This window comes from Eucyclogobius newberryi, unplaced genomic scaffold (genome assembly GCF_026437365.1).
Source record: "Eucyclogobius newberryi isolate DKJ021-1_F unplaced genomic scaffold, fEucNew1.0.hap1 SCAF_10, whole genome shotgun sequence".
NCBI classification, from domain to species: Eukaryota; Metazoa; Chordata; class Actinopteri; order Gobiiformes; family Gobiidae; genus Eucyclogobius; species Eucyclogobius newberryi.
Window position 1 is genome coordinate 31,972,563 of NW_027315724.1, and position 14,710 is coordinate 31,987,272.

The 14,710-nt window shown below is 39.3% G+C and overlaps 1 protein-coding gene across 1 annotated transcript in view; it reads right to left on the reverse strand.

Annotated features, from left to right (window-relative positions):
• Positions 1–1,485: 1,485 nt before the first annotated feature.
• The window catches only part of igsf11 (immunoglobulin superfamily member 11), a 177,424-nt gene continuing 164,199 nt past the window's right edge, over positions 1,486–14,710 (reverse strand). The window contains exons 4-8 of the mRNA XM_072455045.1: positions 12,285–12,492; positions 9,759–9,914; positions 8,376–8,498; positions 5,168–5,315; positions 1,486–4,483 (exon numbers count right to left, since the gene is read on the reverse strand). Of these exons, the coding sequence (XP_072311146.1) occupies positions 3,589–4,483; positions 5,168–5,315; positions 8,376–8,498; positions 9,759–9,914; positions 12,285–12,492 (1,530 nt within the window). The 3' untranslated portion in view covers positions 1,486–3,588. The remainder of the gene's footprint in view (positions 4,484–5,167; positions 5,316–8,375; positions 8,499–9,758; positions 9,915–12,284; positions 12,493–14,710) is intronic.

The following is a 14,710-nucleotide window of genomic DNA, read 5'->3' on the forward strand; positions in this document are numbered from 1 at the left end:
CTCACCTTATTCCGCCCACTTTTTTCCCAGGGATCTGCACTTCCGTTGTAATGGTACTTCTGGTCGAGTGGAGAACCAATGATAGGTATCGCTGTTAAAATTATGCTATAAAAGTATAAAAATGTGTATAAATGTCCAGTGTTCATGTGCACCAGGCCAGCTTCCGGAATAAGGAGACAAATATCCTTCACTAAAATGCACAATGTTTACTGCACTCTGTCAGAAACAGGAAGTCTGACGTGCACTCAGAATGATGTATGGCGAGGTTAAACTTTTTACAGGCCTATTATGAAAGGAAAAACAAAACTAATGTACAAAGCGCGTGGGAGTGAGTATGGAAATGTTCAATAATGCGTGACTGTGATTGACAGGAGGAAGAGCAGGCGTCACGTGTCACAGAAACAGACGCGCCAAATCAACCCACTGCAGCGTGATCGTAACACCGTGTAAACACTGCCCCCTAGTGGTCAGTGGGAGAACTGTATGTTTTGGCCGGAGCTAAATCAAGGTTTCTTATTCCTATGGTGTGATTTTAGATGAATTATGCATACACATGACACGTACACAGGCTAATGGTTACAGTGATGTGTCACCATTAATGACAAGATGCTTCGTTATGTTTAAGCAAATGTTCTTTTTGACTCAAGATGTTCCACTTTTCCACATATTCTCGTGGGAGTTGAACCCACAGGCACACAAGGGAATCTGCCACACTTGCATATCTTTCATATTGTTATTCAGTTCCTCTGCTTTTCTGCATGGTTGTTCTAATAGCCTGCAGCAGCACCAAAAGGCTTGATGAAGAGATTCATAGAGAGCTTTTTGCTCAATGTAGAATCACATCGTATTCATTATATATGAAGAGACAGGCACAGAGAGACAGAGGGGAGTAGAGTAGCCCACAATTGTACTCAAGTAAGAGTAAAGTGACTTCAAAATATCAACTAGAAGAAGTACAAAGTAGTGGTTCAAGTGGTACAATTACTCAAGTAAGTAATATCGGATTGTTTTCTTTTTGAGCTGAAGTCTTTATTAGACAGAACACAAGAGAATGTGAAATGGGGATGAGAGAGAAGGGAGGACATGCAGTAAACTGTCAGAGCCGGGATTCGACCTTGCAACACTGCAGCAAAGTATTTTATTGTCAAAACAAAACCCTTATTCACGTAAGAGTTCTTTTGTATGATGTAATATATCACTCATGAGTAAGAGAATAGTGTCAGCAAATTAAATACATTTTTTGGAAAACATGAATACCTATGAGGATAGTGCAAACACCAAACTAAGCAAGATAGTCTAAAATAAAACACTGTATGATACGTGGATGGAAGGATTGGACCAAGACCTGTCTTATCTCCTAGTATGTAAGTGGTGTGAGCGTAGACGGTTGGTGGTGCAGATTGGCGGCCTTGCTTCCCTCGGTCTGCCCCAGGGCAGCTTACTATCACCGATTATTATTATGAACAGTAACAGTCTGAGACAGAGTAGAACGTATTAACAGCATTTATTCACTACATTTTCCAGTGTTATTTTCCTAAGTAATTTCAATCCAACAGTAAGAACATCATTTTACATATGTACACTTTTTACCATTGGTATTATATCAAGTCCTTTATTCTATATGTACACAACCCATAGACAGTCCAGGGCAGAACATAAAACTGCTTATTCAATATGGGTCACACTGTGCTGTTTGTACACACATGACTGCAGTTTATGGACAAAAATAATCCATGTTTTACAGGAAGTTTGTCAAACAAGAGTTAAGGGTTAGGATCTACAAAGTTAAGATCATTTGGAAAACATTGACCGACAAATATTTATCAGACCTCAGTTTTTCTTTCGATCAAGAAGAACAAAACTTGTACAATGTAGACGGACACACACTGTAGCAAGAAAATAAACTTTAAATCACAAAGAAAAATGCATTTGCCGTGGTGGCGTCTTAAGACTTTTGATGAGTTGAGTTTGTGTCGGGGAGAATAGTTTAGTCTGGGAAAAATGTTTGTTTTTTGAGTTTTTCAAAAGGTTTTCAGCCAGTAAAGTAAAAATAAGTCACCTTAATGAGGTGTATGAATGATCAACAATTAAAGCTAAAGTTCAATTAGATGTGAAGGCTAATATTGAGTAATAATTTACTAAAATGGGAAAATATATTTGTATTTATTGTGTCACTTTACTTTAAACCATAGAAACCTGTCTTTTGAGAAATTGAATGACATTGATTGAGCTTGGCACAGCCTTGGCAGTAGACTTAATGTTCTGTATGTATGTATGTATGTATGTATGTATTCTTTAAAGTACATGAGTCAGTGCAACATCCCTGTTAAAAAATATGCTGCCTTTACTAATACTGTTAATGTTGGAGCACCTCAAGTGTGATAAAAGCACAAATTAATATGTTCCTCTTAACAGAAAAATAGAAATGAAACTAAACTATCATATATTGCATTTACCAGTCATTACAAATCAAATCATATTGCATCATACATAAAAAACAAAAAATATTAGTTGGTGCATTAGTAAGTGCACAATATGAATTGATGAGTGCTTAATTATTATCTCTAATTGAGATTTGGTAAAACTACTACACAGTGATCCTTTCTAAGAAACAGTGCATTTTTTAATTCAACATATGGCCATAAAAGTAGATGCTGCATGATTCCTAGTAATAAGTCCTGAATTTGACTCCAACCCACTGCAGTATTTGAGTGTTACAATAGAAAGGAGTAAAAAAAATGATATTAAATATATATCTGTTTCAATATAAAGCATTTATAAGAGATCCTGTCTCCATATCACGTAAGAGCAGTGAGACGACAGTGACATAAAAATGAGAAAACTGACCACAAACCCCTGTCCAGCCTCATTATATTTTTTTAAGAGTTTGGGGGATTTATCAATAAAGTTTATCACAATATAAAGTGGTTGTTTGAAACTATTTTGATATAAAGTTGCTTTTAAAATGCTAAAACATAAGTTTAACATTTGCATTTTCTATTATCTATTTTATTGCACTAAGAAACCCCTCACTAAAAGCAACTAAGGCCATTTCAACCAGTTTTGCATTCTCATGCTTTTGCTCTCCAAACATTCCACATTATTACTTTTATTAGAAACAATTCATCAAACAAAAATGTTAAGAAAGAAAATCATGTCAGAAATCAGTGGACACATGTATTTTTGGAAACCCCTGTTCTCTTCGGTCTGACCATGCAGCTCAGACAACAGCAAGAAACTCCTTTGTGTGCTTCAAATAAAAACAAAAGATAAACAACAAACGTATGAGAATGATCCAGCCCTGGATGAGGCTGATGTGCGGGAAACTCACTCCAGCGCTGTGACATCATCCGAGTGGAAAATAGCTCCCACAAGAAAACCCTTTGACCAAGGGAACAGTCATTTATCTAGATCTGGTTTACAAAAAGAGTCCTGTCCAGCAAGGAATTGGCATGAAGTGAACTGTGGGCTGTAATCCACTTTGAGATACAAAGGTACAGAAAGACACAGTTGTAAAGGACAGCAGGCTGCTTCAGCCCATACGTTTTCTTCACAACCACACACTGTAGTCTAAGAGTGTCCCAGGCCTCAGACCAGGGACCCTGCTCTGCTCTGTGCAGGCACCATCACTGGCACTGCCCCCATGCGCTCCAGTGTGGCCTGGCTCACGGCATACGAGTGCGTGTGCTGCCCGTGTGTGGACGTAACCACGGGCTTCAGGCTCACAGAGCCGTTAGACCGGATGGCAGGAGGGGAAGGGGCAGAGTTTGTGGTCACCACCAGAGTCTTAGGAGGAGGCAGAGTGTGGCTGCCGTTAGCGAACGCTGTGGAGCTCTGAGCGGGCTGTATGTGTCGGGACAGAGGCGCTGACCCGGGGGCTGCAGCCACAGAGCTGTGGCCATGTGCTGCACTCTGAGAATGTCCATGAGCTCCATGATGTGTCCCATGTCCTCCATGTCCCCCATGTGTCCCGTGCCCTGGGTGTGCCCCGTGGCCCCCATGTCCTGCATGAGTTCCATGTCCTGCATGAGTTCCATGTCCTGCATGAGTTCCATGTCCTGCATGAGTTCCATGTCCTGCATTAGTTCCATTTCCTGCATTAGTTCCATGTCCTGAATGAGTTCCATGTCCTGAAGGAGTGCCATGCCCTGCAGTAGTTCCATGCCCTGCATTCGTTCCATGTCCTGAATGAGTTCCATGCCCTGCAGTAGTTCCATGTCCTGAATGAGTTCCATGTCCAGCAGTAGTTCCATGTCCTGCGTGTGTTCCGTGTGTGGCCTGGGCTGCAGTGGCAGTGGAGAAGGTCTGCCTCGTGTCTCCGTTATAGCGCGTGTATGAGTTGGTGTCGTAGTTGGGTTTGGGGTTGTGCCAGTAGCGGCTGTTGTAGGTGTTGGTGGAGGTCAGAGTGTCGTTCTCAGAGGACGAGGCGTCTGCATGGAACGCCTTCACTGAAGAAGATCTCTTTGGAGGAAGGTCGTCCTCTCTGCAACACATGTACAAATGTGCATTGGACTTCATCCTCCTGTGTGTCTAAGTATGTTTATATGAACATTTTCTCACAAGTAAAAGGATATTGTAGAAGCAAAGTTACCAATTACATCATCATGAATAATTAAGGATTTTTTAACAGCATTAAGTATTAAATTGGCCAGCTATGCTATGTCAAAATGCAGAATTGGCATAATTATGTTTCATTTGAGTTAAATATCATTATAAACCCTCCTGCATACGCAAGAACCATGTTACACTAATCATCTTTTTGATGCTTGGAAGTCTAATGTAGGGCAAAGAAACATGGCTTGTTATATATTAATGTAATCTCTGTTTTACTGCGCTGTGTGAGCAGTAATGTATTTGTTCTTTATCCCAAATGAAACAGATGATTCTCCGGTCGAGCCGTGCGTATGAAGTACCATTTAACTTCAAAATGATTATCACACCATGATTTGAAACAGCAAGTCTGTTCTTGCAATTATGGGAACAAAGACTTAGAGATGATTATTATTTAAAAACAGGCATATGTGACGATGGTTACATACAAATTATCACTGACCTGAAATGTCCCATATATTGCACGGAAATATTCTGACTACAGAAAGGAGTAGTGGTTGTTATAAACTCCTGTGATTTATGTATAGTTAACGGTCCTTTTTTTAACAGAACTCACCTGATTTCATTGGGAATCTCCTCCTCGTCGTATTTGTTCTTGTTCCTCCAGTAGAACAGCGTGACCACCACTAACAGAGCGCAGATGATGACGGCCAGGATGCCTGTAGCGATGGTTCCTGCGATGAGACCCACGCTCTGGGGCTGAGCTGCACCAGAGACAGAAAAGACAGTGTGATTCATGTGGTTTTACTAAACGGACTTGCTCTAGTACCGTATTTTCGGGATTATGAGTCACACCTTTTCACATTGTTTTGGCCGTGTGACTTATACTTTGGAGCAACTTGTTTGTGATATTATCCGCTATTTTCACAATGGCAACCGCAATCTGGACTGGGGCAGGACTAAACCAGGACCAGAACAGGACCAAAGTCTTCAACAAGGACGATGTTTGAGATATGAACGCAGCTTTCTCTTCAGCGCACGACTGTAAACGGAACTCAGTGGCGATGCATGTGCTTTTGCCGTGCGCACCACAAGAACAGACCGGGCACTGCTGTTTAGAATTGACACAGAGGAAGAATAATTCAATGGATTTAGTGATCTGGGGTAAAACTGATGCTTTGGTAAACTTGTTACATGTTCTTTCTGCTATAGTTATCTGAATAACTGTTAATATGTTACGTTAACATAACAGTCCAGGGTTCAGATTAAGGATTTTCACTTGTGTAGCGGTGCTGCTAAACAATCCGTTAATTTTTTTCAAATTTGTATAGCAATTTGATAATTGCATAGCAAAACATGAAAGTGACTAACAATCAATATTTTCCATTGCTATAACAAGATTATTTATTTAAAATGTATTTGTAAACATTCTATTTAAAAAAAAAACTCGTAACATATTAACTTTTAAACACTTTTTAAACATTTCTTTTTTTTTTTCAAATAAAACAGAAAACTTGCAAATAAAATTAGTTGTTGAACAAATTAATCAACACAAAGTCAGATGGCCTTATTTGCAACTTTCTTCCATATCATCATCAATCAGATGACTATTTGCAGGAGTCTCATTTACATATTAATTGTCATTACACTCGGAAAAACAAAGGTTGCTGTGGTGTCCATCATGGTGTATTTTATGTGTTATTCAAATTATACCGCTCTATCTGACGTTCCATTCCATTTTTCGTTTTTCTACTTGATGACGGTCCCTAAGTACTCTCGTCTCTGCTCCGGCTGCACATTTGATGACGGTCCCTAAGTACTCTCGTCTCTGCTCCGGCTGCACATTTGATGACGGTCCCTAAGCACTCGTCTCTGCTCCGGCTGCACATTCGGATCAGGTTAATTCGCTGCGCCCAAAATATGCATCTGATTGTTAAAAACGAGGTTGTGTCACTTGGCAGTGTAAATATGAATATTTTGGCATGTGAATGATCTGCAAAGACTTTTGCGTTTAGGAGCTATTGACCTCGGAAGTCTGAATCTGTGACACTAACTTTAGCGCACGTGGCTCCTCCCACTTTCAGACTCACGATCTGAGGCAGCAGCGGGACTCGTCATGACAACACAGCGTCCTACATGTGTCATGATGTTATTGACGATCGATTGACGAGTGATCAGTACTTTTCAAAAATGCAACTTTTTAATCCGGAAAATACTGTACACACGTGTGAATCAGAAGTTGCCACTTACAAAATACATAAACAAATAAGTTGGTACATTTAGGCAAGTTGATATACCACTTGTCAAAAAGTAATATGGTTCTAGGTTTTCAAAAAGTAACATTTTTCAGTATTGTTTGAGCCAATGTTTTCCGACGGCGCTCTGACAGACAGACTTAGCACTTAGCTGTCACTTAGCCTTCAGTTTGACCTTCTTTCACTCCAAAACAACTCTTTTGAGTGGAACAGCACTGATGCAGTCCCTAAGATGCACCGTCCTTGTCCCTCATTATTGTTTTTGGTTTGTTGATCCGTCTGCGAGACAAGTGCCAATCAGAGCCTGATGTGTGGAGACATTAGTGTCACTTTTGACGATATAGCGTTGGTTGGCAGCTGCTTATGGTGTTTGAAAAATGAGATCCTAACTCTTACAACAGAGTAAACACGAACATACTGTATATTAACGATTTTACAAATTAGTTAGACATGAGCTGCTGATATGACAGAGGTAATTAAATAACTGTTACCTCCGGGATGGGCACATCGCTTTTAGATTGGGTCTTTCCCATGTTTGACCGTCCCTAGACGTCAGCGCGCTGTCTGCCTCTGCAAACCTCTGTACTGAGCACATGTATCTTTTACAACTACTCTCTCGTCAACGCCTTTCACCTGATGTGTGGAGCTTCTCTATCTTTAACGACGGACCCAGTCTCGTCTGCTCCCTCCCAAGATTTAGCTTTTTCTAAACTAATTGTCCCAGAGAAAACTTGACCAAAGCTTTTTCTGTGTTAAAACTCACTCTTGATCAGTGGATAGGTGCACCGGGCTCTTCCTGGACTTTACAGTGGCCTTAGTGCCGACTGACCATCTGACCAGTGTGTGTTCTAACCCTCTCCTCAGGCTCCTGCTATGCGGCTGCGCTTGGACATTGTGCCAAGTGGAATTATTTGTATGTTCAATATGTCTAAAATAATAGTTTTAGAATTGCAAAGAATTTCTCTAAAGAAAGACCTTTTAATTTAAAGAAATTTAAAGGCGCATTTTTCGGATATCCGTCAAATAGTTAAGTAAAAACACAAAGGACATGACACAAATCCCAAATTGTATACATACTTTTGTCACAAATACCACTTGACTGATGTAAAACTATGATACATATTTACCACAGGTACTATTACCAAACAAACATGCAAACATGTCATATGCTCTTTAAGCTTCTGGTGAATTAAAGACAAATCCAGGGCCAAATCCAGGGCCAACTCTGTGTTTATTAAATATTAGTAATGGATATAACAATTTGTTTGTATAATAATTAGTGATGCTCTTTTAGTCCCGTTATCAATAGCAATACTTTGGTTTTATGAGGCTGGAACTCCGTCATATCCAGACGTAGAGTGATGCTATCATTATCACTTGCACCTAGATTGTCTCCCACTTTGATTAAATTACTTCATTATGAGACATATCAAAAGGCAAAATCCACATATTTTGATCTTCGTAATTTAGTTGGCCCTTGAATCTAAATATTAACAATGGTAAATGTCTCCATGGAATACGCCTGGTTTATAGAGTTCTGTGAGGCGATGTGAAGCCAGCAGTACTCACGTGACACGACCTGCACGCTGAGCAGACAGGTGCTCTTGCCGATGGTGTTGCTGGAGGTGCACTGGTAACGCCCTGAGGTGCTGGTGCTGATGTTTCTCAGGGTCACAGTTCCCTGCATCTGGTCTGAAACAGAAGCCCACAAAGTTCTTACGCAAATCAAGCTATGCGCAAAAGGTAATGTGCAACTTCCTCTTTTTTTCTTTTTTCTTTCTGCAAATGAGAAAAGAGCTGATTTGTGTGTGATTTGTGTGTTAGGCATCACGCCGCACAGCACTTAGCACAGCACTTAGCACAGCTGTGTATTTCTATGTGCTTTTAGTCACCAAGTATCCACACAAACTTTTATTCCTAGTTTCTGCACGCTTTGCCATGGGGACAAGTGCGTGAATGGTTGGAGAGAGTATCGTAAAAATAGCAGATATTAGTGTGTTTTTCATGAAAATTCCAAAATATTGTGAATAATTAATGATGATGGTGTACTTTTACTAGTATAAATACATGTAAAAAGAACTTTTGTTTAGATGTTTTAATCTTTTCATCTTCTTTTGCCCTACCTTTTTAGAATTTCAGGGCTGCAACAATGAATCAGAATAATCAAGAATAAACATTATCCTTGACCATTTTAATAACCGTTGATGTTACCTCTAAATTTGTGCCAAAATATGTCTTACAACAAGATAGTGGCATCATTAAATCAGAATTTCATAAAAGGAATTGACAATTTGTAATTTGAATCAATCATGCACTTCATCCTTAAATAGTCTCTATTTAGAAGCCATTTGTTAGCATTTTTAATCTAGTCAAAGATGTATTTAAAAACTCTCCACTTCCAGTAGAAATAATAGTTTGTCTAATCCTATCAAACTTTATTTTTAAGCGCTTCTCAGGCAACCTTTATGTCTAAATAGTTGACTGCTAAAATGGTCCTTAGATGCAGCCCTAATCACTGCATGTTCATGTTTTAGAGTCTCAAACAAACACATGATAATACAATTGCACCAAAGGACACATAATAACGCAGTAAGAATCTTTGGGCGTGTTGTTGTATTTGCGTGCACTTTCAAAATCCTTCAAGCTCTGCAGTGCTCAGTGCTGCGCAGACATAATGCAGTGTCGATGACGGTAAAAGAAAGGAAAGTGCACAAATACTGTCAAACCCGACGCCGAAAACCAAATTCAAACCATTCTCTTTTACTATAGTTTGTTTGGTCTTCAGCAGGAGGTAGACACCACTTACAATATTCACAGACAAAAACTCAGCGGGTGGGCGGAGCTTGGACAGGAAGTGGAGATGGCCTCAAATGTTTTGCACCGTTGGCGTGTGTAATTTACCGGCAAAGGTGGGGCAAAAGGGCACGCCGACGGCCAGCTCGTGTGTAGTACCTTGCATGGCGTTGTGGGGCAGTTTGGGCAGAGCGTCCACTTTCTCCCAGGAGTAGGAGGGCGTGGGGATGCCTTCCTCTGAGCTGCAGAACAACATGATGTCGCTGCCCACGTCGAGGCTGCCCTGGATCCGACACGCTGGCGCCGACGGGGGAACTGGCAGATGGAGAGAGGGGGAGTCAGCAGGATTCACACACGAGTCTACTTTCAGGGGAAGAGGAACGCTCAACAAGGTCTGTATCGGAGATGGAAGAAGCAGTGCATTAAAAGTACAAATAAGATAAGATAAGATAAGATAATCCTTTATTGTCCACACATGGGGAAATTTCATTGTTGCAACACAGGTAGATACAGAGGACAGATAACATATTGGAAGTTTAAAAATTGAAAAACTCTTATAAAGAAAACTCTTATAAACAAAAACTCCTATAGACAAAACCTCTCATTTCCTAATAAGGAATGGAAGGGGGGAATAAATAAAGATAAAAATAAAATAAAAATAAAAACAGCTAGCGTAAGACAAGATAATAATAATAATAATAATGGTAAAATAAACACTCTATTTTCATCAGTTATGCACATGAATGTGACACTATTGCATGTGAGTACGACAGTAATTGCACATGAATACTGTACAGGAGAAAATACTGTGCAGGAGAATTGTATACTGTACAGGAGGATTGTATACTGTACAAGAGGACTGTATACTGTACAGGAGAAAATACTGTTCAAGAGGACTGTATACTGTACAGGAGGATTGTATACTGTACAGGAGGGTTGTATACTGTACAGGAGGGTTGTATACTGTACAGGAGGACTGTATACTGTACAGGAGAAAATACTGTACAGGAGGGTTGTATACTGTACAGGAGGACTGTATACTGTACAGGAGGGTTGTATACTGTACAGGAGGACTGCATACTGTACAGGAGAAAATACTGTACAAGAGGACTGTATACTGTACAGGAGGATTGTATACTGTACAGGAGGGTTGTATACTGTACAAGAGGACTGTATACTGTACAGGAGAAAATACTGTACAAGAGGACTGTATACTGTACAGGAGGATTGTATACTGTACAGGAGGGTTGTATACTGTACAGGAGGGTTGTATACTGTACAGGAGGACTGTATACTGTACAGGAGAAAATACTGTACAAGAGGACTGTATACTGTACAGGAGGATTGTATACTGTACAGGAGGGTTGTATACTGTACAGGAGGACTGTATACTGTACAGGAGAAAATACTGTACAAGAGGACTGTATACTGTACAGGAGGATTGTATACTGTACAGGAGAAAATACTGTGCAGGAGGAAAAATGCAGCTCAAGTAAAAGAAGGAAATCGAAAGATTGAAATGCATGTTTAAAATGTGACTTTTAGAGTAAAATGTTAAAGTAATTTGAGCAGATTTTAGATAACTATTGAAGAATGAAATGTGATATTGATAACAAATATGTTACTGATTTCCTGATCATTTTCTCAACATTCCTAGACTTTGGGCAGAATGTTACCATGAATTTACCCGTCAAAACATACAGAAAGTACTCTTTACTCCTTTCAAAAAGTTGGTGGCGTAAAAAGTATACAATTAAGTAACAACGTTTAGTTACCCAAGCATTTTACTTAAACACAGTACTTTTACTCTTGTACTACCTAATTGTATTATATGGTTATAATATGGTTTTATACCTATTTGATTTCATTGTAGAAAAAGATTCATAGTCATCTGGGCTCATCTCATCTGCTAAATGATTTTTTAGCCATTTGGAACGTGAAGACGGTGCTTCACACATCCTGTTCTGCAGCAGGTGCGTTGGAGAAGGCACACACTGTCTTACTTGCAAGGTGAATTTATACGTTTAATTTACAGGTGAAGAGGAAACAATTCAGCAACAAGGCTTTTTTCAGGTAGAAAGCCATTTGTTATTTAAATTAGGATTCTCCTACTAAAAGCCTTTTACTTTGTGAGTGCTTTCTATCAGTGAATACAGAAAATGCAGTCCATTTCCCTGGCCACAGAGGCCTTAAAAACAAAACAAACACTGTTATGATAAAAGTCTATGTTCCTAGTGGTCTATTGTTACACTCTGCTCGCGCTGAGGTGTGGGACTGGAAATAGCTTTTTGCACTTTTGAACGTTGCAAATTTTGCCACACAAAAACACGATGCACTGCCAAGTACAAATGTATCTCAAAAAATACTGACAACTCGAAAAGTTTGAGACAAAAAGAAACACAGAATGAAAGAAAGTAACCAGAAATGTAAATACTTATATATGTATGTATGTATTTATTCATGTATTTGTTGATTTATTGATTGATTGATTGATTGATTGATTGATTGTATTAATTAATGTATGTATTTATTTATTTTCATTTACTTTCCAATATTTTGGGTACATCTGCATTGGAATCGAATACACTGAGAATCTGACTGTTGCTGTTAAAGAAAATATGATAAATTAAAAAAAAAAACAGGGATGCAGGAGAGAGCACAATAATTACAGCCAATCTGATTTACCCAGGACGGTGAGCCCCACGACCCCGATGTTGCGGCCTCCTCCATCAGGGAAGTTGTTGACGAGGCACTGGTACGTCCCCGTGTCGGACAGCTGAGTGTTGTTGATGATGATGGAGGCACTTGTGCTGGGCATGACGGCCGAAAAACTCACACGGCCATTGAGGTGGTTCGGCAGCTTGAAGACCTGCCCATTCTGATATATTATCACCTGGAATAAACAGAATATAACATGAAATCTGCTGCTGGGTTTGACTTTTTAAGATGTGTTACTACAGTCTGCCACTAGAGGAAGCCATTGCACTGCTAAATGGACTCAGCGCGGTCGCTCTACAGTGGATAAAGACATGATGAGGCTTTTAAGGCACCAGGCCAAAAGACAGACTCCACTAAAAACATTTGATTTGAAAGTATCCATTTTTACTTCTCTGAAAATCCACAGAGACGATCTAAAAGTATCTCTCTGCAACTTCTTCTGTGGAGCTCTTAAGTTAAAAGCCTCCTCCAAATGGTATGCATTATTCAAAAACGTGTCAACTTCGAAATATACACACACTACTGCATGGATCCAAAAGCAGAATTCAATAATGAGCACCATATTAGAGCATCAGTGTCAAAGGAGTAACGTGGGAAAGGTCAGATAGAGATGACGGATATAGTAAAGGTGTGTGGATGTGAGGATGAAGTGAGAGGATGTTAAGTTATCTTAAGTTATGAAGAAGATACAGAACATATGGTCGAATTCATGCCGATAATTTGCTGCGGTACTCTTTGGAGGCAAAACTAAAAGCTAAAAAAAATAGATAAAGTATGTTTCTTAAACTTGTGCTTCTGCAGGTCAATTATTTGCTGAATTTAGAATCAATTTGAGCCACATTTTTGTCCTCTTTTGGGTTAGTCCTTATGTAGAACTAGCCTAACAATTGCATAGTCATATTTTATACTTGATTTAAGAACTTAGACTAGTTTAGATCTGAAGGCCAAACATCTTAAATAGGTTGTACTACTGTAATTTAAAAATCAATTAGTTGAAATGTTGGTTTCAATAAATAGTATTGACACAAGAGGGCTTTATTATGATTATGATCCTGCTTAAAAAGAATATGCAAGATTCCATTACCGTGCACTGTGGTCCAGAGCTATACTTTAGTTATCATTCTAATGTCCAATATTCCTGTTGCATGTTACACCTCCTTCACAATATGCTCATCTCCCTGACAGAAGTGCTCCGATCTCTGGGGATTAAATAAATTTGACGCCGCCTCAAATGGAGAGTGACTGGTTTGTTTGAAAAAGCCATCGCCTGGTAACAAAATTAGCCCGAGCATCTCATTTGTGCCAGCGACCCACATGCAAAACAGCTCTCACCCTCAGCTGGCTCAAACAAAAGATGAAGAGGACTCGGGCACACATCATACACACATACACACACGCACACACACACACACAGCCGGCACACACAGGACGGGGGAAATCAGAGAGGCTATTCAGTTTGGTGAAAAGACCCCTCATTCAAGCGTTCAAAGCACCAGCCTGCCAAACAACCGGTGCATGTGTGAGTTGCCTATGTGATGAAAAATGTGTGTGTGTGTGTGTGTGTGTGTGTGCGCGCCCTCTACTGCTGCTTAGCCGTTAGAAATTGCCCGGCTGCTATTTCCTGAGTGTAGCTTTGTCCTCTTTTGTGCAGATGAATAGGCAGCTCCTTTTGCTCCTGCAGGATGATCAGTGACGAGAGGCTCCACTGTACGTCCCCCGAGGAGTTTAACTTTGGGTCACTTATTAGGATGGGATTGTGCGACGTTTTTAACACATTCTGAATCCAATCTATCTCGCTTTATTGCCACGGCGCGTTTTACGAACCGTTTTACAAACTTCCAAAGTGCTGCACATGGTGAAATGAAATCAACAAGTTAGCACAGTAAATAACAGTGACAGAATGATAATTACGAGTAAAAATAATTCAATAAAACTATAGAGCTTTAGGTAAATAAAAATAAATAAAATAAAGTAAATAAATAAAATGAAATAAATGAAATACATAAAATAAATAAAATAAATAAAATAAATAAAATAAATAAAATAAATAAAATAAATAAAATAAATAAAATAAATAAAATAAATAAAATAAATAAAATTACAATAAATCAATGGAATGGAAGTTTGATGTTTATTTTAATCGTTAAAATGTACATGTTTTGTCATGGTTTTGGTTTATAGTATAACAAAATTGCCTAAAGTTTAGGGTCTTCTCTTTTAGCTAATAATGAACCATGGTGGAGTTTTTTTCACTAGCATAAAAAAGTGGAGGTATTATTCGAGCACGCTGGGAGTTGACTTCCACAGAGATACATTAGTAAAAATAATAAGTCAGCAAAAGAGTTGGACAACAAGATGAGTTGTTGGGCCACAACTGATAAACATCACATTAT